The sequence below is a fragment of the Aethina tumida genome, chromosome 2 (assembly GCF_024364675.1).
Source record: "Aethina tumida isolate Nest 87 chromosome 2, icAetTumi1.1, whole genome shotgun sequence".
NCBI classification, from domain to species: Eukaryota; Metazoa; Arthropoda; class Insecta; order Coleoptera; family Nitidulidae; genus Aethina; species Aethina tumida.
Genome location: NC_065436.1, coordinates 14,530,613 through 14,543,933, shown reverse-complemented (window position 1 = coordinate 14,543,933; position 13,321 = coordinate 14,530,613). Strand labels below are relative to the sequence as shown.

Here is a 13,321-nt window from a genome sequence, read left to right as displayed (position 1 = left end):
TTGTATAAGATGCATCGAAATACTATTTCTAAAATTTCAAAATTAAAAGCTTAAATTAAGATTAGAAAACATTTGTTCTGATTTAATTCTGGTTATATACTATGTATATTTTAATGTTTTTTGTTTTTACCATTGATATATAATAAAGTTGATGTGAAATATTTAATTGTTTTGTTTTTATATACCTTTGGAAAAACTTAACCTATACACATTTGAAATTGAAAATTTTAAATGAAAGGTTTCCCGCCCTAAAAAAGTGAGATACACAAAATATGTAAAAAAAGGCAACACCGCATTCAAAATGGCAACATGGCTACATCCCGAAATCGTGCCCAGTTATGTTTCTCGTTTATAACATTGAGTTGGTACTTTTTAGGTTTTCTATGGTATTTTGAACGTAAGAGTGACAGCTGTCATCTTGACATTTATCCAGTGATTCACCAATTTGAGATTATTGATTGAACGAAAACAAATAGTTAAATGTTAAATAAATTTTTAAGTTAATGCTACAGGTAATTGGTTACTAACTGCGCAATTCTCAATAATGTGTGCAGATTAAATTACAGCTGTGAAACATGGAGAGTTACTCATATCAAAATGGGGCCCAAAAGGAGCAAGATTTTCAAAAGCTGGCCCAAACAATCGGCACCAGCATACAAAAAATCACCCAAAATGGTATGCACACAATGAAATTAATTACACAAATGTTATTATAAACATTGTTCCAGTCTCATCTATGAAAAGAATGGTAAACCAAATTGGCACCCATCAAGATTCCCCAGATTTAAGAAAACAACTGTAAGTTGCCAAAAGATAATTCCATAAGCATCTCAAATGAATATTTTTCAGACATTCCATCCAACATTATACCCAACAACTAGTTAAAGACACAAATGGCTGCATTAAAGAACTCAATGCCATTCCAGCATCAGTATCACAGTCTGAGCAGAGACAAAGGAAAATGCAGAAAGAGAGATTACAGGATGAATTTACATCAGCCTTGAATATGTTTCAGACAGTGCAAAGGAGCACTGCTTCTAAAGAAAAGGAACAAGTCAACAAGGCTAAGGCCCAAGCTTATGGTGGAGAACCATACATTCGTAAGTTAATATTTGTTGACATAAAAATACATTTACTTTGTTTAATAATGGAATTTTATCAGTTTATGGTTTAGCACCATATATCAGTGGGATAAGATAATCTGATAAAGTATTACCAGTACACTGGATAAATGTTTAATTTATTATAAAACTAAATTTTTACATAATTTTCAGCGGGCTATAAGAAAGATCAACAGCTCATTGAGCTGCAGGATAGTGGTGCAAGGCAACAGTTGCAAATCCAAGAGGAGGAAGATTTACGGTCGCTTCAAGCCCAGGAACAGTCAATAAGACAACTAGAGGTACCATCCTCCCCCTCCCTATTGATTGAGAATAAACCTGTAATGATTTTAGAGCGATATTAACGACGTGAACCAGATTTTCAAAGAATTGGGCGCGCTGGTGCACGAACAGGGAGAAACGATTGACAGCATAGAGGCAAGCGTTGAACGGACGGAGAACTACGTCAGAACTGGTGCCACGCAGTTGCGCGAGGCGAGCACGTTGAAAAACAAAATCCGTAAAAAAAAACTCATCTTAGCCGGAATTGGCGCAATCATTTTAGCTGTGATCATACTGATTATTGTTTGGCAAACGAATTAAAATTTAGATTTAGTGGAATTGAAGTTGAATGTTTTGGCAATATAAAGAAGCATATTAAATACTATATTAAAAGTTCTAACTGTACATACACTTAATTAATTAATGTGTTTCGATTTTATTTGATTTGGTGCCAAAGGAGGAAAATTCAACTTTGTTGCTACTAATTTCGTTCTTGTATTGTGATTTGTTGGTTTTATTTAAAGAGCATATAAATTGTAATTATAGACTTATGTTAGATTTGCTATTTACCTAATTGTAAGTATTAACAAGATTTACATTTTAATTGTAGATATATGTATTATATTAATGGATATTAAATAAGTTACAACTAAGATATTGTTTCATTTTAGTCACTGCATAAAAAAGGTTTTGAGAAAATCGATATTTTTCTTTCAGCTATTATGTATCTTTACGTGGGTAATATTGTAGAATCCGCGACAATAAGAAATATTTTTAGCGCATGCGTCAACTTGATTTGAAATCATCTGTTTAGGAGATTTTATACCGCATAGTTGTAAGATTTCACTTCTAATAAAATATGTAGAGAAAAATGTTATTAAAATATCTGTACATATATGTAATTTATGACTTTTGTCATTTAGGTGGTTGAATTCTAAAAAAGATAAAATTTAGCTAATCATAATTAATTAATTAATTTTTTATTTACTTTAATAACATATTTCTTTGATAGTTTAATATCTAATTAAAATTTCATTAATAAATAAATTAAGAAAATATGTAATAATTAGGTAATAATTAAAATTAACATTAACAAAAAATATATTTATATATCTTATAATAAAAACACAACACAATTAAAACAAATCTATTCCAGTGGATATTTTTTCCTTATACAATTTAAAATGCTCATAAACACATTGCGATTTTTATATTTATTTTCCATATAAATGAATAAATAAATAAATAAATAAATAAATAAAATAAATAAATGAATAAATGAATAAATAAATAAATAAAATAAATAAAGGTAGATTTATAATTCATAAATTCACTGCCACTGAGTATAGGTTTTTGGATCACCATATTCTTTCCATCTAAAGCTCTCAGACGGTGTGGAAAATTTCATTTCATTTCATATTCTTTTTGTTAGATAGATTTGTGATTAACGAATAAAGCAAAGCTTCGTTAATTATAAATAGATTCAATGTAATAGTATGAATGACACGTTAAAACGATAAACATGTTTTAAAATAAGTACAATAAATTTTAATATTTTTTTAAACATCACAACCCTTCTTGTTATTTTTCAAAATACACGTAATAATCGTATTGTCCGAATTGGGTCTACTTACTACAAACAACGGGAATTGGTAATCCCCACACAATAATAAAAAGAACACAAAACAGTTAATTTCCCATTCAGGAATTAATTGACATTATTCTATGTATAAAATATCCCCAAAATTAAATCATTAAACATTATTTTATATATTTCATAAGATAATAACTTTTTAATTTTTTTATGAATAAACACTTGAATGAATATGTATTTCTTGGTATTAATTTATCGTCGATGAGATCCCTGCGTCCCCAAACGAAAGTTCGATAGAAGAGGCACCTTCATCCAGACCACAGACACCGACTCCTACTCCCAAAAGAAAGAGAGCAAGGGTGTCGGCAAGATCGGAGGAAGAAACCTAACGCCAAATTTTTGGTAGATTAGTTGCCAAAAAATTACAAAATTATAGTTATGATTTATGGACAAATATACAGGAGGAGATTTTACAGATAATGTTTGCTGACAGGCTTCAGCGCTTATTGTAAATCTATCAGTTTCTGAAAATGTTCAGTCCCATCAGTTAATCTCCCAAAATATACCAGCATCCAAATCTGCTCCATCCCTGACTCACTTTTATAGGAAGTACTCAGAAAACCCTTCTAGTCAAAATATGGATGTCAGTTATTAAAAGTAAACTTTTTTTGTTCCAATTTTTTTATTTTGTACTTTTTATAGCTTGTTATACTTAGTTTAGTTATTCTTTACTTTTTATATAATAATTTATTTCAAATCAGTAATAAAAATAAAATTTAATTTGTTTGTATTTACATTTATATTTTTCTTTAGTACTTCTACCAACGCTTGACAAACATCAGGAACAATCATACTTATAGATTGTTTGGAAATTTTAAATAAATATTGTAGAGTGCTATAGGAATCACCCATCTCTAGAGACCTCAAAGTAACCGCTAATCTATCTTGAATAGAGATCGCTTTTCTGAATTTGATATCCAATTTTTTTTTACTTTTGATCCAATTTTGTCAGAAGGTATCATTCTCATAAAACTTTTGTAATGTACATTGATATTTTTTGAAATTGTAAATTATTTATTAAACTCCCGCCTCTATGCGTATCTCGATGACTATACATATTTGTTTGCCACCTTCTTCTGCATTTACGTTTTCTTTTTCCGGTCAACTCGCTTTCGATGTAGTACAGTGCACACTGATGGATTATCGGGAACGACACAAACGCGTTCTGTTCGGCGTTCGGTGTACGAATTTTTATCAAACAACTTGGAATTGTTTCTTCTAAATGATACTGGACTTGGTGTACTCTCCATCATGAAAGATGACACTTAGCTTAAATTAGTATTATTAATTGTAGCTTGTTCTCCTATTGGAAACCATTTGTAATTTTGTTAATAAAACATTTTATATATTTTGAAATCTAATTTTGAAACATATTATGTTGTATTTACTAAAAGATGTTACATTAAGTGAATCTAAAAATTTATATAGCTGTTCATAATGACTATTATATATTAATTTAAATTAAAATGTTTGTGTTCAACTATGCATAATGCTGTAGTATATAATTTTAGATAAAATAAAATTGAATAATAAAGGTAAACAATTTATTTATAAAATCATACAAGTACAATATTAATTATTTTTTTAATCTGGTCAGTGCAATTTTTATAATGTAAATATCGGTATACTATAAATTCAATATTTATATTATATTATTAGAATATTATCATATTCTATCTTTTAAATAAGCTACCTCCTGTAAAGCTTTATTGTCATTTCATAAAGTTTTTCATTATCTTTATACTTTATTTGTAATTGAGGGGTAACAGTATCCTGAGAATAAGTTCCCACTGCTTTTCTTTTATTATCTGATTTTCGTTATAGCATTTTTTAATTGACAGTACAAATCATCAACTTTTTAATAAATGAAATTTTTTTCTATTATTTAGTTCTTTTTTAGAATGTTTAATTTTAATATTTTATTTTTGAATTCTTCGTCCTGCATAGTCAGTCAATCTTCTTTTAATTTCAGTGATTTCTAACTCAACTTTTCATATATTCTCTTTAATTTCTTCAATTTTTTTCTATAAAATATAAAGCAACTTTGAAAATATATAAATTAAAAATTAATTATTTTTTTGCACAATTTTATTTTACATACATCAATATCCCTTTAAATAATAGGTGTTAATTTAATGTAATTTTGGATTTGTTCCCCTGTATTAAAGGTTATGATGTTAATTTGAGATATTTCTTCTTTTTGTTGTGTAGTACTCAGATTAGAAAAATGGTTTGAAGGGACATTCCTGATGCAATAGTGAATATAAATTGTAGCTTCTGAGGGAGAAGGTTAAAATTAATCAATATAAAATGTGTCTTTGAGCAATCATATAATATGCATTGTTTTGAAACGTGGAAATGTTTGAGGTAAATATAAAATTGTCAACGTATTTGTCATCTGCATGTGTGTAGAAAGATAGTGCTAATGATATGATTATTACTTACATATAAATTTTTGTTTTCTTTTCCTTTTATGTTGTGAGTAGAGTTGATATCAAAAATTCTGGAATTAGTGTTTTGGTGTCTATGAATTAATATTCTGGAAGCAGTTATTACGCGTTAAAATATTTTAGGCTTGACTGAGATCAAGCGAAATGCCTGAAATCTGAATATTGAACACAAATGTACTTAATTTATAATTATTTATAATTACTTAAAGGTAAAAAAGGAAAGCAGTAAAAATGTAACAAAATATTTTGAATTAAGATACGATAAGATAAGAAGAACGGATCGGTGTAATTATAAAAGTTACCTATCAATCAAATCAAACTATAAATCAATCGTTGGTGGGAGAAGTGGTGAGAGGCGCCCGACGTGACGGCCCAGTGGTGGCATGCGCGCGAGCTGCGCGTAGTACTGGACAGTACTTGGACATTGCAACATTACTTTATTTTTCTAAAATAAAAGAATTTTTCTAAAATAAAAGTAGCCTAAGTTATTCCTTATTACATCAGCTACCTGCCAATAAAAGTCTCGTTAAAATTGGTCCAGCCATTTCAGAGATTAGCCGGAACAAACATACAGACAAAGAGACAAAAATTGTAAAAAATGTTATTTTGGTGTATGTACCGTATTTATATTCATATGCATGTAGTAAAAAACGGTTATTACAAACAGACACTCCAATTTTATTTATATGCATAGATTTATATATTAAGGGTATTATTAAGTAATATTCCCTGTATTTTGTATCTTATTTTATCAATATTATAGAGAATTACTTTCTCTACAACTTTTGTTTTAAACATTTTTTCATACGTTGAACCGTTGTCGAGATAGAGAGCAAAGAGCGCGAGGCTACAATATCATTTGAGGTCAACTGGTAGGTTCGATCGAAAATACGTAGTTAAATATATAATTACTATTTTTTATTAACTATTACATTATATTCAATTATTTTTTTGCTTACTTATCTATTTTTAATTTTCATTTTTTCACATATAGTATTTGTAGCATGCATAGCATAGATCCATTTACACAAAACAGTTTCTTTTGTCCTTCGACCACGAGATAATCCTCCTTCTGTTTTCATTGATTTCATAAAACTTTGTTCAATTATCATATCTGTTCATGTAGCAGAATTGAATTTTTCTGTTTGTTTCACGGTGAAAAATCCATTTTTAAAGTTCTCAAAAGTTTGTTCATCCATAGTTTCTTCCAACTTCAGTATATCTTGAAGATATAAGTGTGATGATTTTGAGTATAAGAAGTGAACACTGGCGTGAAAATACTGCAGCATTTTGCGCACTACATCAAGATGTTGTTTAAAAAGCCCAAGTTTTTCGGTGCTAACAAAATCAAGTACTGTTGGTCCTCCAGCTTTTAATTCATCCAGTTTGTTGGCGGAGGAAAAAGGGTTATCTAAACACTCTTCTATGTTTTCGTAGGAAACAATTCGAGAAGTTATTTCTTGTATTAACTGATCCAAAGTACCACCTTCAATCTTCATATCAAAAATTATCATTGATAAAACAAGTCGTAATAACGTATGGTCCCTGATGCTTCTCGAGTAAACGTAACCACTGAACAGAATTCTTTGCATACATTTCGCCAAGGGCTTCCTTGAGTCCACTTCCACCCATTATATACCATATGTTCCCAAGAAAAGATATCAGCATATGAAATCCTCCTATTTTTACAACTATTGTACATAATGGTGAGTTAGCATCTAATGCAGCTACCATTTCACGTGCTAGAGTAGAGTAGAGGGGCTGATTAAAAGTAAACACACACGTTTTTTGCCCATATAACTTAACAATATCGAGAGCATAATGTAAAGTTGTATAAATAGTGTTTACGTGACAGAATTATCAATAAAAGGAAGAAACGTAACTTGAGATGTTGAAAAGATACATGTGTATGGTTGCCAACTCTTTCGCACTTGGTTGGGTTGTGCATTTTTGTATCCGTTCATAGTAGAGAACAGCATTTTTGGAGTTACTATCTTAATCATTCACATAACATGAAGAGTATTGTTATCATCACGAGTGTGGACATTTACATCGGCATTGTCTTTAACATATTGTACACTTGTACAAGTGCACCAGACTCTGACGATATTATCAATAATTTCTAAATTTTATACTACGTATTTTCGATCGGGACTACCAGTTGAGATCAAATGATACTCAAACCGCGCGCTCTCTACCCTCTATCTCGACAACGATTAGATGTATGAAAAAATGTTTAAAACAAAAGATGTAGAGACTTAAATTCTCATTAGATAAGAAATATATGTAATGTAGCACCCATAGAGAACAAGATATTTACAAAAAGGTGCAAACATTTTTGTCTGACTTTAATATCTGAGTATCTCGATTTCCGAGATATTCATCTAATTTTGACTAAGATGACTGGACTTAAAAAAGATTTAAAGAAAATATTAAATTACTCATTAGAAATTGTATGTGTTTTACTTTTACAAGTTATTTAAATTAAAAAGTTTATAAATAAAATACCATATTTGTTGTAGTTTATAGTTTAAAGATTAATTGTGTTTATATCTGTATCATTTCAAGTATATTAATGAAATTTGATCATCATCATCAAACAACAATTATGCAAAACAAGTGACCCGTTGAGGACCGGAAATGAAATACTCTATTTAGTTTTAATTCGTAATACTGACATTAGTAATATTGAGATTTTTAAATAGGTCGGTTTATATAAAATGTTCGTATCATTATGAGTGGTTTAGCAACATCTATTGGATTAGCTTTAGCTGCCACATCTGCTGTAATATTTGTTATGTGTAAGTAAAGTATTAAATATAAATTTATATCTAATTATAAGATTTATTGATTGATTTATTTAAAGTAATAGTTATAAGATAACCGAGTAACCATTTTCCTTGATAAGGGTTCTACAAATGATTGCATTTTTATGATTTTAACATATATATTTGAAATTTACTTTATTAAAATGTTTTTCAACAGTATTACTTGTGGAAGACTGAAGCCTGTTTTGTTCATATTTATATAAAGTCGATTCTTGTTAATTCGAAACTCGAGGGACTCTTAAAATATTACGAATTATTGAGTGTTCGAAATATCAAATGATTCGAAATTTTTGACTGTTGATAATCAATTATTATTTATTAACTACTATTCTTTAAGAATGACAAAAGTTAAGAGGTAAATACATATACGTACATATTCATAATGTGAATTAATTAATCTTTCGAAAGAACTCTGTTATGTTGGTTTGCTTCAAAGCACATTGCTGTTGCTCAGACTGCTTAATAACTATTTTTCAGAGAAAAAGTGCCTGAAATGCTTTTTCATCACTTTCGTTTTGTAGACAGAAGAGGCTCTTGCTTTCATAACTGACACCTCTGCTAAAGGTTCTGATGTATCGTCCTCATCTTCATTGTTGCTTTTTTCATTTGGATCTATTGCAGATAGAATTTCGCCATCCGTCAGTGAACCTGAGACAGCAGCATCTTCACCCACTTGAATAAAGTCAGAAAAATTCACACCGCTGATGTCAACTAGTGATTCTATTGCTGGTGCTTCATTATCCGTAATTATTGGAAGATTTTTCAGGATATTCTTTTATAACACTGGATTGTTTGAAGCAGTTGAGAAACATTAGGGGTGGTACAGCTTTCCATGCCTTGTCAACCAGTAAAATAGCCGGTAGAACTGTGATATTGGCAGTTAGCTGCTTGTCGTGAGTTTGTAAAGCGAGATTAACAATCCCTTAGTACAATGGTTGCAATTTGGAAGCTTGGCGGAAAGAAGTAGAGTTCTACGTTGGACAATGTAGGAGGACTGTTGTAGACAGTTCAATTGTCTAAAATGAGTAAAATTTTGTTAGCACGATAATAAGTAGGAAACGATTTCACTTCTTTGAAACATCGCGGTTTCATTGCTTTTCCTATAACTAAGGTTTTAAGTTTTGCGATCCGTCCATATTTACCGCAAGTAAAACTGACAACCATTCTTTACTATGTTTTCCCCCTTGATATTTTTCATCTTTAAAAGTAAGCGTCTTGTCCAGTAAACATTTGAAAAATAGGCCAGTTTCATTAACATTAAAATTGTCTCTGGCACCATTGTTTTCAATCAAAGTCTTTAATTTACAATTCTAATCTAAGCAAACTGTATCATTAACATTTTCACTTTCTCCACAAACATTTTTAAACACAACTCCATTTCTCTTTTTGAAATTTGTAAGCCACCCTTCACTTGCCGCAAAGTTTTTGATACTTAGAGTAGACGCCGATTCTTTTGCTTTTTCCTATCTTAACCAAATGACCAAGCTTTCTTCTATACGAGGAAATTCAACTTTAGTAGTTCTTTTCCCTACTCCAGCACTTTGAGCAGCATAAATTTTCTACTTGTACTCTATTATGGTTGAGAGAGTACTCAGAGGACTATTAAATTCTTTTGAAACATCACTTTTCTTCTAAACTCCTTCTACTTTTTCGGTTAACTTCTTCCTTTCAGCAATCGTTAAGCATTTATACTTTTTAGGTCTCACAACTAACACAAACTTTTATTTAATCTGTATACAACCAACGAAAGAGTAACAGTAACTGAAACTTAACTAAACAAATCAAAGGGAGTGTGTCAAATGAATCATTACAAATACAAAGGCTCGTGCACGATGATACAAGTTTGAATTTGTCTCCCTCTTTCCCTCTGCACTCTAACGAGTGTTTGACGCGCCGTTTTGTTACGTAGCGATGATTTTTTCGTTCGAGTTACCAAGAGTCGACTGTAAAACGTTTAAAAAGGTTTGTATTGGGATGACACTTTTTTCAACATAGATTTAACAAAGATAAGAAATGTCTCCATATCTAGTTGTCTTTTTTTATTCATGTAGAAGACATATAGTAAGTTTTCTAACCAATAATTGTACATCATTATGCTAACATACTTGCGCCACGCCATCCTATGTTATACCACCACCACGAGACATACCATACATACAGACTTTCTGTAGTTGAATAAATTGATAGATAAGTTTTTTGTTATACTTGTTGACAATCAACAAAAATACATTAATATAATAGAAAATAATTATAATCATAAAGCTTTACTTAGTGAATAATGTTTTCAAACTCTATGAGTTTTATACAGACTCTATAAAATAATTTATTGGTAATCATTGTATCTCAATTTTTGATATAATTTATTTAAAGAAAACTGTACTATATTTATTTCTCTGAGTTTTTATCAGCTATAGCAAATAGAGAAAAGCACACAGAGCCATCCAGTATTGGAAATAAATCAAATATATACAGGGACCCAAATGGTCCAGATGTTCAATTTATTTTGTTTTTAAGGTAATGACACATACAAATTAAGTATATATTTAAGTAACGTAATTACAACTTCTGATAATTCTTAATTATGCATGTAAACAGGAATTCTTCACCAGTAAATATAAATATTGGAGATGTTGATACATTAAAAGCTACTGGATTTAATTTCAACGAATCTCTAAAAATAATTACACACGGCTTTTTGAGTAGTATTGCGGAGGAGGTTTTTCAAATAAATAAAGATGGTTTGTATAATAATGAAAAATTGTCTACGAATTTTGAATTTTTATAAATTTTTTTAGCATATTTAGATACAGGAAATGCTAATGTATTTGGAATGGACTGGTCTGTTTTGTGTCAAGTGGAATATATTTCAGCAATGAAAGGTGTTGAAATAGCAGGTGTTGCTCTGGCAAAGTTTGTCGAGTGGTTGGTCTCCTTTGGGGTATCTATTGATAAAGTTCATTTAATAGGTCACAGTTTAGGTGCTCATGTCGCAGGAGTTGCTGGAAGCAAAATCCTTAATGGAAAAATTGGCCGAATAACAGGTAAACATGGTCACAATGCATTCCTTTATTATTATGTGCACTGCGCATTACTTTATGTTGTATCTAATAGGATTAGATCCAGCGGGTCCAGGTTTTAACGATATTAATGGTGATCTGAAACTGGATCCGCAAGATGCCCAATTGGTAGATGTTATACATACTTATATGAAAGTATTGAGTTTGGCTCAACCACTGGGACATTTTGACTTTTATCCTAACGGTGGAAGGTTTCAACCAGGTTGTCCAGATATATATGATATTAGTGTGTATGATGCAAATTATGTGAAACTAATTGTAAAATTATTTTTTTTATAGTACACATATCTGAAAGTTTGATATGTAATCATGGTAGATCCTTTCGTTTATTCGCTGAATCAATAAGAAATAAAAAAGCATTCAAGAGTAAAAAATGCGCATCAGTAGATGATGCCTTATACAGTCGCTGTTTTGAAGATTCAGAAGTTTATATGGGACAACCTGAAACCTACACTGCGTGAGTAACAATTGAAACGTTTTTATACTGTATTAATTGTCTTGATATTTCAGATATGGATTATATTATGTTAAAACCGCAGCAAATTATCCATATTCCATTTAATTATTTGTTTTCTTAAAAACGTAATTATATTGAAGTAGTTAAAGTTAAAGTTTGTAATTAAAATTTTGTTTCAATTGCTTATATTTAAAAATAAAAATATTGAATCAAGATTTGCTTCTTCGACCTCATTATTTTCATTTAATGAAAAACGTCTTAATTATTCGGACAGGGAAAAAGTTCATTGTTAATTCGATTGTTAATTTAACCAGACTGCTTAAGTTAAGTTTTACATTATATCTTATTACACATTTGAATATTTTTTAGGTACTGTATTACGTAAGTAACTGATAATTTGTCTTCTAAGATTTCAGTATATGTTTTACGGTTAGTCGATTATGGCAGATCTCTTAAAATGGTGCTTCTTTGGGGCTTAGAAGGTATCCATGTGTGTGTTTTGTAAGACTAATTCTAAGACGGATTATTATAATCTGTTCTTTTCTTGTCACCGGTTCTTTAGGAGTGCTAAGGATGTGGCGTTCATTTTCTTTCAATTTCGTTGAAAGGTTTTCCTTATTTGTTTGCCATAGATATAGAACTGCATTTTTAATTTTGTTTTTCGTATCTGCCAGGATTACCTTGTTTCCTTCTTGAACTTCTCGTGAGGTAATGGCCTTTTTGGCCGCATTGTCAGCGATTTCGTTACCGACAATGCGTATGTGCGAAGGGGTTCAGAAGAAACAAACTATTTTCTTGAAATAAAAATTTCTTTGGCCGCGTTGGGCACTTTTTAGTAGTGGAAAATCTTATGGGTTCGCGTCACCGACATGCTCATGACTTGCGCACGCGCAGTGTGCTGTGTGCCTTAGACACTTTTTGGATGGGTGAAATCTCGTGCGTTCGCGTCACCGACATGCTTATAGCAGTATATCTGTAGCTATACAGTTGACATATAGTGCTGTGTATATCTTATAAGTGAAATTTAATGGCTTTAGTGAAAAGTTCAACGTGTATATACCCTACATTGTTGAAATAGTGTTAAAAATCGAATATATTGAAATTTAATAAATACAAATACAATCCATAAATAATATTATTGTATATTAGTTATTATTTCAATTGATTTTATTTTTTATTTATATTTTGTCATGATCTTGTACAGCTCGTAATATATTTGAATAATAAAAAACCATATAAACATGCATATAATAGTTGCGCGGAGTGTCAATAGATGTGAAAACCAGATTGATGTTGATAATTTTAATTCAAACATTATGAAATTTCAAATGTCACTTCTATCCGCAGTCTCTATAACTGCCAATTTTATTTTTTTTATTGAATTTCATACAAACAGTTTTAATTGCTTGTAGAAGTGGATATTTACTATACAGTTGTTTTGTATCCATAATTAAACTTAGTGAATTGTCACTA

The 13,321-nt window shown here is 30.2% G+C and overlaps 2 protein-coding genes across 3 annotated transcripts; both read left to right on the top strand.

Annotated features, from left to right (window-relative positions):
* Positions 1 to 376: 376 nt before the first annotated feature.
* Positions 377 to 2,035, top strand: LOC109602259 (syntaxin-12). Of its 2 annotated transcripts, none has more exons than XM_020018587.2 (6): positions 377 to 512; positions 567 to 675; positions 729 to 798; positions 850 to 1,100; positions 1,275 to 1,402; positions 1,455 to 2,035. In XM_020018587.2, the coding sequence occupies exons 2-6, from the start codon at positions 576 to 578 to the stop codon at positions 1,701 to 1,703; spliced, it is 798 nt and encodes a 265-aa protein (XP_019874146.1). In that variant the 5' UTR covers positions 377 to 512; positions 567 to 575; the 3' UTR covers positions 1,704 to 2,035. The 2 variants fall into 2 exon arrangements, with proteins under 2 accessions (XP_019874146.1, XP_019874145.1); XM_020018586.2 differs by having other exon boundaries at positions 555 to 675.
* Positions 2,036 to 8,220: 6,185 nt separating this feature from the next.
* On the top strand, positions 8,221 to 11,953 carry LOC109602256 (pancreatic lipase-related protein 2-like). The gene is made up of 7 exons (XM_020018583.2): positions 8,221 to 8,287; positions 10,723 to 10,828; positions 10,910 to 11,052; positions 11,110 to 11,355; positions 11,426 to 11,617; positions 11,671 to 11,848; positions 11,902 to 11,953. The coding sequence occupies exons 1-7, from the start codon at positions 8,221 to 8,223 to the stop codon at positions 11,951 to 11,953; spliced, it is 984 nt and encodes a 327-aa protein (XP_019874142.2).
* Positions 11,954 to 13,321: the final 1,368 nt, after the last annotated feature.